A 14,798-nucleotide genomic window follows, 5' to 3' on the forward strand; every position below is an offset into this window, starting at 1 on the left:
CCTAGGCTAAGCCTCACTGATACTCCCTTCTAATCACTGAGTTAGACCTGGAATTCTCCAGTCACAGCTGGCACATTCACTGAGTGGCCTTTTAAGGCAAGTCCAAGGGATCAAAGAGCTGGACTGTCTAATTTATCTGTAGGCAAAACCCATCTTAAGACCGACCACTGACATGATCACTGTGTAAGCTGTAAAGTAAAACTTTTCCATCTTTAATTAATTGTGTAATACTAAGAGTAAATCCAACCACACCATTCTTAACCTTTCTTACATTTTTCCTTCCACATTGTTTTTTACTTGGTTTACACAAAATCACAATCCAACACTGGGAGAACTAAACTGAGGTGTACATTTTAGAACAAGGTTTTTTTCTGGGCCATAACGATCATTAAGTCACTTTATACCCTTGATTTGGCACCGTTTCAAAACTATCAAAATATCAACACAGACATTACTACGTAGAGTCCTCCTTAATGGAGGTACTTTTACAAAATCTGAAGAGCAACATTTGTAATTGTGGCTACTGGAGACTTTTTCTGATCTTGCAGAAATTACTTTCCAGTGTTTCAATACCAAACTCAACTAGCCACATTTAAGCAGTAAAATTCAAATACCATTTTAAGTATTTGACATCTAGGATCCTTAAGACCCCTCCTTTAAAAGTACCTCAGTGTAGTAAATACCACTATATTCATTATCCACAATGTCATGCAGACATACGCTTTATTAGAGTAACAAAAGAAAGCTTTTGCAAGGAAGTCACTTAGTGAAAGCACTGAAACAGACTGTCGGAATAATTAGGGGAAAGCCACAGACAATCTCATCAACTCAGTATTTAAGAAACAGACACATCCTTACATGTTTCTCCTGAGACAAAGTAACAATACAGTTCACCAACCAAACTTTACACCACATGTATCTGGTGTACCAAAAAAAGTCAGTGGTACCACAAATTCAGAAATCTCGTCTTCACTGAACAGCTAGTACATGGAAGCACAATAGGAAAGTAACACAAAATTCTTAGTTTGCTGAAAGCTCAGTGTGAAGATTCTCCCTCTGCAACTGCCAGAGTTCACTTCTCATACTTGAGGCGGAATGGCTGAATAAGTCAAGTGTTCTCTGCACAAGACTATCAACATGAAATTAATTCAACGGGAGACTAACATATACTCTTATTTCCCCAGCTTCTGCCTATGGTCTTTCACTTTGTTAAAATGAAAGTATTTCTGTAGGTTATACCTGATCTACAGGGGTTTTGTCCAGCTTTCCAAATTAAGAAGGTCAGGCTATAAAAATGCATATACATAAAATGCAATTCCCAAGAGGAAAGAGAGCAGGTCAAGCCCAGAAATATTGTTTACAAGCATTAAGAACCCCAGTAAACAGCAATGCCACCCAACAGCACCCAGGTTGTAAAGACTTTGGTCACAAGAAGTGTTCAGTGGGTCAAAACAACAGCAGAGTTGAAATAGTCTTAACTTTGTCTTTTTTTATAAATGCAATGAAGAAAACAGACTATTCATTAAATATAAAAGCAATTTTATAAAAACACATCAGAATTTTATTGCTTGAAGAATATAGCATATGAAAAAAGCACAAGAATGTCGAAAAAAAGTCACAAGGATCCAAACATATTACACCATACATACCAGATGCAGTAAAATGTTAACCTGAATTCTGCATCAGAAAAGAAAGATGTGAAAATATACCTAATAATATTTAAAAGGAAAAGACTCACTTAAAATAGAAAGTGTGAAGGTGTTACAGTACAAATTAGAAAAGCCAACACTGCACATTAACATTGTATCACTAGACTAGATTTTCTACCTTTGGTACTTAAACCTTTACAGAAAACCACTTCCTCAGTCAAACCTTGCCTAACATTTTTCATATAGTATCCATGACAGGGTTTTTTTTTCTTTGTTTTTCTTTTTTAAACTTAAACATTCAAACAAATACCTTTCTGAGTTTTCACAACATTAATGCATTTAAGGAAGTGTTTACATTTGTTCCATATGCAACTTAATGTATCTCAAATTTAAATCAAAAAGTCACTAAGTGACTGAGATCTGACTATACGCCAATTGTGCTTTGTTCAGATTTCTATGTAAAAATGGCCATATCATTTTGTGTTTGCATCTGTATGTAAACAGACTGCTGCAGCCCTCCTCAAGAATTCAGACTAGAGCAACCTTCTGAGGACATAGGTTAATAAAACTATCCACATGGTAGAGCTATGGGATCATCTACAGCAGCATGCAAGTGGCTTTTCTAGTCTGCTCAGATTAGTGTACCAGAAGATATGCCAGTATTACTTCAAGTAACACATTAAAACTCAGCAATGGACACTACTGTGCTTTATTTCAACACAAAGAACAGCTGCTCATCCATTAATCAACAGAATTTTCAAATCAACTATCAAAAGGACTACAACATCACTTCTCTTCCGTGTATTGCTGATCACTCTTGGGGAATAGTTTATCAAAAACCTGGACTTACCTATGAACAAATCTGAATGAAGAAAGTGTTATCTTTCAACAAGGTATCTTATTAATTCGGTGTCAATCTAGTCTGGAGAATGTTAGCATTATGCTGACAACAATGACTACTCAAAGTTAAATAAATTCCCTCTTTTACGGTAAGCATGCTCTTAGCTTCGGCTTTTGCCTTCTTATGCTTGAATACTTTATCGTTCCCAGTTACGTCAGTGGAACGAAAACAGTTTTGTTTCATCAAGTTCCAGCTTTATATTTCAACAATATGAATAGATCTGGACTACAAAATACCATCAACAACAGTTAACATTAAGTTGGAGTGAAAGAATAGAAGAGCTAGCTCTTCAAACCAGGTGGTCTTTGAAGTGAAATTTTCAGTTAGGACTGTCAAAGGATGCCATAATAAAACCATGGGTTTGTTTTTTCACCCCTATACAAAAAAATGACTGAATTTGTACAACTCCTATTAAACATACTTTTTCCTAGCTTGGTGAAAATGTATCATTTTCAAATTTTAACAAGTGTGGTATTTGAGCATATAATATTTATTGCCATATGCATCCTCATTTAAAAAGAACTGAGAATTCAGACTCTATTATGCTGAACTCCGCTTTTTTCCCATTAACAGATCATGTCTACTGTACCACTGCCCCAAAAAACAATTAAAAATTCTGAGTAAGATTTTATAGTTTAGTTAAAAGGGAAGAAATGCAAATGTGGATTTAGAGCTTCTTGTATAAATCTCACTATATTTTATAAACTCGTTTCTTGTAACACTGTTTATTGATCAAATAAATGACGCACTGCTATCTAAAATTTCCATATACACCATTAAAAATCCAAAGTTGATATGATACTGAACCTTAAATCTTCAAGAGTTCAAAAAAAAGACAGTTTATACATGTACAGCACACAACAGCAGACACCCCTAGAATACCAACTGCCAGTCCATGATGCATACAAACTTACAGGTAAGCATTCATTTCACTGTTTTCATTGTGCAGGAAAAATATTTCTTAGTAAAGACAAACTCAGCTGGTGAATTTCAGATATCATCTTCATCATCTTCATCCTGAGAGGATCCTGCCTGATTGGATGCACTGGCTGAGGCAGCAGCAAGCTGTGCCTGTTGAGCGGCTTGTTGCATCTGTAGCCATTCCTGCTGCGCCAGTTCTGCTTGCTGTTGTCTAGCCTAAAGACAGGAATTTAATTGTTAAGGCCATACATAGCTTGTGAACAACCTCTGGAGCAAGTTATCTTTAAAAGCACCTGCAGATTCCTTTTATATATTTTTTTATTAATTATACATACAAAAACACATCTAGAAGTACCTTAAATATTTACACCAAGATGTCCAGCTATATTCTCTCTTCCTCTGAAGAAGTGACCAGTTTGAGGATTCACAGTTACAAAAACAAAAGACAGGAGCTAGTGTACTCAAGCTCCATTGTAAGGATTGTGCTGAACCACTTAATGGAAAAATTAAGCGATGTAAAGCAATGGAAATTTTAGGGTTCTATTTCAAGGAATCTTAACATGAATCACAGTTCAGACATGAGAACATTCTTACTTTTTTGGTTACAAATACTAAAACTCACAATTATGAAGTCATCTAATTATACTACAAAGGCACACATTATTGCAAAAACGTAAAGCCATGATCTTACTTTGCTAAGCAATCTTTGGAAAGCAAAGCAATGCAAGGTCTTCCCAAATTCAGGTATGCGGATTGAAGGCACAGTCCTTTACTAGAAGGTACAAGATGTTCTAACAAAACATTTCAAATAGTTTAACTGGTGACCTCCCATTTTTCTATCCAGGGTTTTCACTTGTTTTTCAGCAACTCCTGTTGATTTCAACAGTATACTAGGCAATTGTGTTAAAAGTTAAAACTTCTACTTTGAGTGAACATTAGGGAAAAGTTTATAAGATTAAAAATCTTCAATCTATTTTTCTACTTTTACCAGTCTTCACTAAGACACTAACGATTTCCTTTCTAATCCCATTGCACTCACTGAATTTTCCTATTTTTTTCCAAAGCATCAACAAATTTTACGGTTTTGCAAACCTTAAGATGCCAAAAGACAATGCTTTGGAAAACAACCAAACCCAGTTTTACCTACTTAGCGATGTGAAAAAATGGGCATCTTCCCTTATAAGAAACGTCACATTTCCTCAGTCTGTTCTAGCATTAAAATAAAATCTTTTTATAGTAGTAGAAAACTTTTCTTAATGAAGATGCTTCAGTATTTCAAACTTCAAGTGGTAGCAAAGTTACAAGCGTTGGAAAACAATTTAAGACATTGTAAAGTTTTAAACAAAGGAAGATAGCAGTATCTGTACACATAGGAGAGGCATCAATATTTAGCACACACAAGATAACAATAGGGCTCCCTACTGACCCCATAACAATTAAGTTTACTGTACATTCAACCAGGTGATACAAACTCATGCACCAGGAATCAGAGGCTCAGCACTTTACACTGGATGGATTGTTTTGTCAGTGCCTACCCTTGCTGCTATATTTATAACAATATCCCTTAGCCATTTCAAAAAGGGAAAACAAGAAGAAAAATTGAGTCATATTGACTAAGAAGCTCTATAAGCATCTGGTAAACTTAACTCATCTCTTGCACAGATGAACTTTAGTGAGGAAGCTTCAAAACAACCCCCAAACCTGTTAAGGGCCTTGTCTTGCATGGAAACCTTTAGACATGCATGAACGTTGGGATAAGTCATTCCAGTGACTGCAAGTATTTCACATCATCCTAGCTACAGACATCAAACATCCATAACATTAACAGGCAAGTACTTCAAAACTAGAGCAAGAAGTCAGCATTAGTGTCATGCTCTAGAATAGAAACAAGATTAGCACAAAGAAACAAACATGCACTTGTGTAACTATTTATAAGAATAATTACAGCACCTCCAATAGCATATCACAACTAGTATTTCTGAAAAATGAGAGTGCCATCTTTGAACCTAAGCAAAGATTTTCCATATTACCAAAGACTTTTTAAAAAAAGTAATTAATACAATCTTGTTCAACTTGCATGCATTGCTCTAATTTAAACATTAAGGCAAAGTATTACAGAATTTAAAAAGAACATACCTCAAGGGGTCATTCCTTACATAAAGTGTGAGTTACAGAAGGTGGCCATGGTTTCAGTATTTTTTAACGTTATTCAGGAGCTAGTACTCAACACATTTTATCTTTGCTGCTTTTTCATTTTGTATACCATGGCAAGTTATTTGAACAAAATAGTAAATAAAGAACAGGTATCAAACTTAGTATTATTTGTAAGTCTCACCCTTAATCCAGAAGTAGCCATACTGGTCTTTCTAATGATAGCAGTCAAATAAAAGTTGGGCATACATAAATTTACCATAACTAGTTCACTGCATGCTGACAACAGCTGAAATTCTAAATGCCTTAAAATTCATCGTGCAATTACGATTAAAATAGTTGGAATGTTGTAACATGAAAAACAACAGGTTTTGGCAAGATACAAGTATAGCGAAGGGGAGAGAAGGTCACAGGAATCAGACAGGATAACAGGTAACTGAATAAGCATTTTCAGAGGAAACTAAAGTGAGTAATTCAAGAAAATAAGACTCATGCCTTGGCTAAGAGGAAAGAGGAATCCAAGATAATTTTCACATTACTTAAGAGAATGGTGGTCTTGTCAAACTAGGAGAATAGTAAAGAGAAAAATGGTGTAGAAAGATAAAGAAATAAAATTGGCTTTTAGTAACTTAAACTTGGAGATGGTCACAAACTACCTGGGAAAGCAGGGAGTGGAGAAGGCTGGGATGAAGGAGAGAATGTGTATGTGTGCACACGTGTGTGTTTGCATGCATAGGCAAATGATTTTCCTATGCCTGAACTGCTTCTTTTAAAATTTATGCATTAATTCACCCAGTCAGAGTCTTGCCAAGAGTAAAGGAAGATGAGAACGCACAAATTAGAAAATATGAACAATTAAATGTTTCTTTCAAAGCCTAAGAAATAACATTTGTGCAATGGCAGAAACAAAAAGGATAGTTTCACTTTTTTAATGCATCAAAACTGGTAATTTCCTAGAACACCAGCTGTCATACTTTTATTTTCTCAGCCAAGTAATTCTTAATGTGTTCTCTATAGTAGAATGGAAATACCTCAGTAGTGGCAAACATCCATGCTTTTTAAATGTAGAATATAAAATTCATTTGTATAAGAAGTCCCATATGTCAAATCACAGAACTAACAAGTAGCAGCATCTTACTTGTTGACTTTACTTTCCCCGGTTCAAACAGGCCAAGGTCAATGGCATCTCAGATGCCACAGTAACTCACAAGGAAGGAGACACTTCTTGAAGTGTGCAATGCTTTTTGACACTATATCTGCAGCATTAATTATCCCAACTTCATCAGTACAAGTATTGCTTCACTTACTTTTGCAAATAATTCTTGTTGCTGCCTTAGAAGCTCTTCTTCCGGAATGCCGAGGTTCTCCAAGCGTGAACTGGCCTTTCTCCTCTTTAGTGCTACTGTTTTGCATTCTTGTAAGACTTCTTTTACTTCACTGATATAGGAGCCAAACCCTAAACTTTCTAGCGCTAGAAAGAAAAAAAGAAAACACATTGTTCATCTTTTACAAAACTTTTGATTAGAGATATCAATTTGTTTATTTAAAATATTTAAAAAAAAAAAAAAAAGTAGTAAGAAGTTTGATCACACTTCTATCTGGTGATGAAAAATCTGTGTTCATAAGAAGATCTGACAGCTATTTTCCCTGTGTCTTCTCCTATGCCATTTAAGAATGTATGTTTTCAGCTAGAAAAATTAAGGTTAGTCAAATGCAACCAAATAAGTCTGCACTTGCAGAGGATTCGGGGCTCTCAGACCTATTTTGCTAGAGACAGATATTCTTCAAAAGACATCCTTCCCCATCTTCTACATATCAGAATCAATAATTTATTAACCAAGAAGTCCTTCCTATCTGATTGTTAACCTTTAATCTCTCAGGGATTTTGTCTTTCCAGTTTTGTTGCAAGTCTTCCGTAGAAGGTAAATTAGCAACCTATAACAGAGCAAAAGTGATGCATGTAAAATGATCGCAGATCCCTCAATTAAGATAGAAATCATTAATATTACCTTAGACCTATGAATTTCAGCTCTTGCCTTTTAATACCTAAATTCACGTTTCAAGTGCCAAGAAGCTAAAAATGCAGAGTTCACACATATAGATTTATATAAAATTATGTATGAGTTCTTCGTTGTTTTATTTCTCAACAGAAACCCTTTCATTTATCTCCACATGAAAATATATTCAGAAACTAAAATCTTGCACTTTTATTTGCCCAAAGAAATCTGAAATGCAGCTATATCATACAATAACAGTTTTTTTAAAGAACATAAGAGTAACAGGAAGGATTATAAAAATCCAGGTAGAACACGTGACAAAAGGCACACTCTGTTTCCTTATTCATCATTTAGTATGACATGCCTCCACATATACACACACCCCACAGCATAACCTGTTACAGAATATGCCAGACATATTACATAAATGTCAATCATATTGGAAAAGAAGTCTAATTTTAATAAAACACCTGGTTCATTTCCAGTATTCACACAAATCAGTTTTCTTTACATGCTGTAAAGTAGTTGTTTGTACTTTTATCTTACTTTATTTCAACCTTAAGTCACAAGCTATTCAAGAAATAGCAGTAAAATAAACTGCACAACAGTCATCAACAACTTGTCATAAACAAGCTCTTGGTTACACTAACTCAGACTATATTCTAACATTAATTTTCTAAGCAACCTTTTCCTACCCATAATTACAGCAGCATGCCATTGTATCATACACCTAAACAATAAGCCAAAGGCATTCTGTAAGGTTTCAGCTTCCAACCTGTACCCAAGAAGACCATTACTACACTGTCTTCACTAGGGCAGTATGGTGAAGCTGTCTAGTCATGCAGGATCACCATTCCTTTAACAGATAACATTTGGCAAATCTTACGAAAAATGAATTATTAATAAAAACAAAGTTAAAAGAAACTGATTTAGAGATAAGCAAATGACTACAGAGACAGTTTGTCAGTTCAGCCTCAGCCCACACGCAGACACTGGAAAGACTTTTTTCAATTAGCTCACAGTTTCTACCAGAATTACCAAAAGCCTTCAGTAACTTGTTTAATCCAGCCTCAGCAGATAGGAGGCAAATCCATGTCTCACGGTCCAGAACTGGTTAGCTAAGCAGCCTATAAATATTTAAGAATGCATTTTAAAAGGTAAACCTCGTATGCAGTGAACTATCCAAAGTCATAATTTTTTTAACCAAGTATAATTTTTTAAGAACTCAACAAGTCTAATGTCACTAAGACAAACCAATAAAGCAAATACATAGGTGTCCATCAAAAGAACACTCACAGTGATCAGGGTTGGCAGTCTGTTGCATCAGAATATAAACAACAGCACAATCTGAAGTCACCAGCAAGATGTGTGTTTATAGAAATTTCAAATGGCCCTTAAAAGAAAATAAACTAATGGAAAGAACTTCCAATTATGTATTAAATGTAGAGACTTTTATATATATATATATATATACACACACACACATATATATATACACACATACACATACATCCAAAAGAAAACTTGTGATATAACCAAGACAGATTTGTACAACTGTTCAACATAATAAAGCTATGGAGAGCCATATCTGCACCATAGGTCTAGTGCATCAAAATTCTGCTGGCTGTGAATCGACTTCAGAAATGTACTATCTTGTTGAAACACATCACAGCTTTATAGAACGCCTGCACAGAAGGACTGTGAATCCCTTTACAGCAGCATGGCACTAAAATGTGGGGCAAGCGATCACTAATTTAGCAGAGCTACTGTTCCACCAAAACTCATAGTCTTTCTGTTTCTTGAGTCTGAAATCTACATGACTAACCAGATTGCCAAAAATTCAGTACCTTACTGAGATTAGAATGATCACATGAAATTTAAACAACTGAATCTCAAAATACAGTACCTTTTTTTGGCAGGAAGAAGGGAAGTTCTCATATTTAAAACCACCGAATCACAACTTTTCCTCAGTTTCCTCCCACTCTTAAAGACTGCATGAAGGTGCAGATCTCCAATTAATCAGCTAAGCATAATTAGTTCTACATTTGATTTTTTTAATAAAATCAGGTCATTCATATCTGCGGTTTTTAATTTTTTATACTCCTTTCAAAGAGAATTAACTTCCAAAGTAAAATCTCGAACATTAACAGTTGTTCGGGGTTTTTTTAACCTTAAACGCTAACATAAACACTGCTAGTAACCTAACAGTCCATGAAAAGAAGATACAGGATTTGCCATCAATCCATGGACTACCTTACTGCACAATAGTTCTATGTAAATGAAGTAATCAGAGTAATCAACTTCATAAAAACGGTGATTTAAAATCTCACCAATTTCAGAATTCAATGGAAATTTAATTTCTCGTCAAAAGCCTGCTTTGTCACAACTCACATAACTATCAAATAAGGCTATTTTCTGTTCCAGGGTGGAAGGATATTCATTTCTGTATTAGAGTCCCAGACTCACAACCAGGTTCCTGATGGTGGGATTCAACAATAAACACGGAGACTATCTCCACTCACGAGTATGATGTAGCCTTGATGCCTTTGGGTACTCTCCAGGGAAGCTGCTTTGTGTTTTATCACTAGCAGTGAGCGCTTGGCATAGTCTGAGTACATCTACCACATCAGATCTCACAGGATGCGGGAAGCCTCTCCGTTCCTTTCCCTGTGCTGCTGACAGCACTGTGCCAGGCAAGTGTTTGTGCTACCACACAATGAAACACGGCAGGCACTTCACCCATCTGAAGCATAACCCAGTGGCAACATTCTAGCTCAGCACATGGCCACACAATCATTTAACAGTGCAGCAAAGGAGAGGCATCTTAAGCACCACTGCTGCCAAACACCTAAAACAGTGACCAAGTTTCAGATTACTTCTAATACAGTCCAATGGCTGAGCATCACCAACTGTAATGTCTCCTTTCCCTTCCGCCTTCCCAGCAAAATACCCTTCCTGCTCCTTGCTTCCAATCCAGTAATTTCTTTGTCACAGGGACAGTCAGGTCAGCAAAGTCACCTGACAGAAAGCTGCACTTCCCCCTAGATTCTCAAAAAGCAACAGGGTCAGTTGGACCAGCAATTGCGAGATCCATCTCTAGGGAGGTTACAGAGATTCTTCTTGGCAGCAGCCTGTGTTTAGACTGGACCAGGTGTGATGCGATGGCCATCAGTCTCATTTTACTTCTAAATTAACTAGTTTTAGCATTCAAAAGGAACAAGATACCTGGATGACCACAACAAACATACTTCAATCACTTAATTTGTTAGCATCACTGTCATGAAGCTACACTGAGAGGCAGTTAGCACAGCCAGGACCAAGAATGTATGAAGACGGATGAAAGCTGAAATGCTACGCCTGTATACATACAACTACCGTTTCCAAAGTTAGTGTTCTAAACCCTCACAACTCACAGACTGATCATCTGCCAACTGACCAGCATCTGGAAGAAGCTAGTAGCACACACACCTCCCTAAAGACAACAACAGCAAAAAAATCCAATAACAACTCCTTCCACATCCAGAGCATTACAAAAATGGATACATTGCCAAAGTTCTCCTTAGCAATAACTGACTAAAAGTACACATCTAATTTGAAAATAGTTTTTCTTCACTCTAAAATCTGGTAATATGAAGACATAGAACCCAGCAAAATGCTTGGTTTGTGACCATCTGATGATGATATGCACATGCACCTGTGTGTATATACACACACATTTTGGTTTCAGTGTGTTTTCCAGAGGATCCAGGCTACCCCTAGCGCAGCAATAGGTCAAATATTTTTCTAAGGACCACAGCTACTGAGCAAAAAAATATCTTCATATGTGAATTCTTGATTGTCCTTAACCTTAAAGATCGTGTCTATTTCTGTGAGCTCAAATGAGAAATAAGAACTGAGCTCAAATGCTTGGGTGGTCAGTTGAAGGAACTATCCATGTATTTAAAAGCCACATACCCAAAGTATGCCTGCATGTGCAAGCACAAGTTTTACTCTTTATATCCTGAGCTTCTTTGACAGAGTTGCTCTGCTAAACTTCTAGATTTACCTATATTTTATTTAATATTAGAGCTCATAAAAGCTACATATTTTCTTTTGTTGTTCATAATCCAGTCAAGTGCTCAAAACTCTTCTGGTGAGCAAGTTAATACAATCCAAAGGAATCAGATCTTTTTGTGTGTGTCAGAGAATCAGTAGAAACAAACAAACAAACAAAAAAACCACAAACAAAAAACCCTACACTTTTTAAACTAACTTAATACCATCACAACCCTGAAACTAGCTCTACTGTAGATGCTATTTTTAATATCTCTACCAGGCAGCAAAGTACTCTTTCGCTATTACCACTATAAATTTCTTTCCAGCAGACACTGGTATCAAAAACCTTTGCTTAAGCAAAGTGAATTACTCCTGACAAAAGATGCCTGTTGCAGACTTAACAATGAAGCAACAAAACTCCTTATTTGTGGCAAAATTTAAAGAAAAGCAAATGAGAGGCAGAGAGCAACAGAAAGTGGAAGTCGAGCGCAGAAAAAGATGCAAGGGCATAAGCCACATCTAAATGTTTTCTACGATAGAAACAAACACTTAATGTTAAACAATGAGACTCCAAGGTTAGCCCTAGAGAAATATTTCGCTCCTTACGGGATCCAGACAGGACGACCCTGGATAAAAGCCTGGGCCCCACATACCCAATCATACATCTTTTGTCATTCTCCAAATCGAAAGGCACTTAACAAGTCCAGGACCTTAAAGCAATTTGTAAAAGAGACCTGCAGAACCATTCGAAAAACAGACCTGTTTTCACGGGTACCAAAGACGAATGGATTCAGTGACTTCACTCGAAATATCAGAGAGTTCCCTGAATGGCAAAACGAGAGCTGGTCTTGAGCACACTCACCAGCGGCTCTGAGCACACAAAGACAACCTTTGCTTGCAATGCGACTGACAAGCCAGACAACACAGCCTTCTATTCCAGACCGCAGAAGACCCTGCCTTTTGTCTGCTGTGCAGTTACAAGACAGCACCGAGGGAGAAGCCGCAGGAGAGCAGGAGCGGCTCGGAGCCCGCCGGGGCCGCGGCGCAGCGGGCAGAGCACACCGCCTACCTTGTATGACATGCTCCGGGGAGATGGTTTTCTTCTCCGACTTGTTGCAGATCTCGTTGGCCTCGGAGGAGATGAGGTGGATGAACTCAGTGCAGCAGTTGACCACCAGCTCCCGCGCATCGTTTGCCACGCGGACGTTGGGGAGCGTTTCTTTGATCATCTTGTTGATGGCAGCCCTGGGGATGGTCAGGTCGTCGTCGTTGCCCGACGACGAGGCCATCCTGGCTGCCGCCGGCTCCCCGGGAAGCGATCAGCCCCCGCCCGGGGCTCCAGCGCGCGGGGAGCCGGCGAGGGGCGGGCGGGGCCGCGGGAGGCGACGCTACGGAGGGCGAGCGGGCCGGGCCGCCGGTGCGCAGAGCCGGGAGCGCTGCTCGGGCTCAGGGCTCCCTCGGCCGCGGCGTCTGCCACTGCCGCCTCTGCCGCATCCTTCGGGCGCGAGCGCCGCCGCCTTATGAACCGCCCGAGGGACGTGAACGGACACACGGTCCGGCCCGGCCCGGCGCCCTCAGCCCCGGCGGCGTCTGGCCCGGCGGGGAGCGCGGCCGCGCGGCGGAAACGCTCTGGCTACGGGCTCGACCTGCGAGCGACGTCGCTTCCGCCGGAAGCCGGAACAAGCCTCCGCCGCCTGCCCCCACCCGCCCGGGGAGCGCCGGAAGCGCTGGCGGCGCGCGGCCTGCGAGGCGGCGCCACGTGCGGGGCTGCGGCGAGGCCGCGGGTCGGGGCGCTCGGGGCCGCCCGCGTGCCCTGCGCGCCGCCTTCCCTCGCGTGCGGGAGCGGCCGCGGCTTCTGCGCCCTCACCGAGCTCGTCCCGGAGCGGGACGAGGCGCTCAGCTCATCACCCGCCGCTCGTCCTCGAGCTGCAGTGGGTGCGTTGCGGCTGGATTTACTCGGGAGCCATCTGTGCAGCTGCGTTTTCTGCCTTCCGCCCACCCGTGACCCGCAGCAGAAGGGTTGCCTGAACACAGCAGCACTTGTGGTGTCTGTGGTGGCACAAGGACAGAGCTGCCCAGCTCCGAGCTGTAGCCCAGAGACAACCGCACCTGAGCCAGGCAGAGAGGGGGACAGCAGCTGCACCCCAAGTGCTGACAGGTCCTGCTCTTGAGATGTCTCTGCCCTGTGAAATAAATAACTTACGCTTTTTCTATGGATAAACAACATTTAATCCAATTCCTTGTATTTCTTAAACACGTGTTCATTAGAGCATAAGCAAAACAGCGCTGGGTGCGCGGGGGATTCACTCCACCCAACACGCACACCTTTAAACAATAAGAAGTGTGCTTAAATACAGTAAGGTGTTACATATTCATAATGACCCCAGGAACGCTTATACATATTCATAACCTTTCCCCGCTTCTGATTAAAATGAGTCTTCAGATAACCATTTCCACAGACCCTCCCCTGTTGCGCCTGCGCAGTGCCACTTGGTGAATTTGAGGAGGGGTCTTTGGGGGTCTTTGGATGAAGGCTCCTTCAGCTTCATCACAGTGAACTTTTTACCTTTGGCTCATTATGTTGAATTGACTGGGACCCAAGCTGCCAAGTTGAATGAAACCAGACTGGCGCCCCCTTTTGCTGTAAATCTTCGTTATCTTGTCTCCTCAAGTTTACAGCTAGGTGCAGTAAAACTTCTTATCTTGGCATTCAGTGGGGTTCTGTTCTTCTTAACATAAAGCTCTAAACTAAGCATTTATTGTGTGGCTAAGCCTTAAAGTGTTAGTTCCTTAGCAGGCGCCCATTATATGTTTAGTTAACCCTTAAAATGTTAGTTCCCTCTGTCAATATAACTTCATAAGTAAGTTTCATAACTTTTTACATAGAACTTTACCACCTTTCTCCAGGTTCAGAGCCCGTGCCTCATTTGGTTATATCTGTAAACATTAAACATCTTAGCACGAATCACAACTGCATTTTTCACACCTGCAACAAACCTCAGCCCTTGGCAGACAGCAACAGGGTCTCTGGCTGCACCCTGGCGTGCAGAAGTGGCGAGTGGCCCCACAGCACTCTGCTGCCATTTCATTCCTGCTCCCCATCTGCAGCCCAGCCGCTAGTTGCACCTCTGCCCCACCCCCACA

The 14,798-nt window shown here is 39.8% G+C and overlaps 1 protein-coding gene across 1 annotated transcript; it reads right to left on the minus strand.

Moving 5' to 3' along the window:
* Window positions 1-706: 706 nt before the first annotated feature.
* Window positions 707-13,311, minus strand: DR1 (down-regulator of transcription 1). The gene is made up of 3 exons (XM_082054020.1): window positions 12,724-13,311; window positions 6,930-7,093; window positions 707-3,687 (listed from the first exon to the last, which is right to left on the minus strand). Exons 1-3 carry the CDS (start codon window positions 12,941-12,943, stop codon window positions 3,541-3,543), a joined length of 531 nt encoding a protein of 176 aa, XP_081910146.1. The 5' UTR covers window positions 12,944-13,311; the 3' UTR covers window positions 707-3,540.
* Between the last annotated feature and the right edge of the window lie 1,487 nt (window positions 13,312-14,798).

The sequence above is a fragment of the Streptopelia decaocto genome, assembly GCF_964273445.1.
Source record: "Streptopelia decaocto genome assembly, chromosome: 5".
Taxonomy (NCBI): domain Eukaryota; kingdom Metazoa; phylum Chordata; class Aves; order Columbiformes; family Columbidae; genus Streptopelia; species Streptopelia decaocto.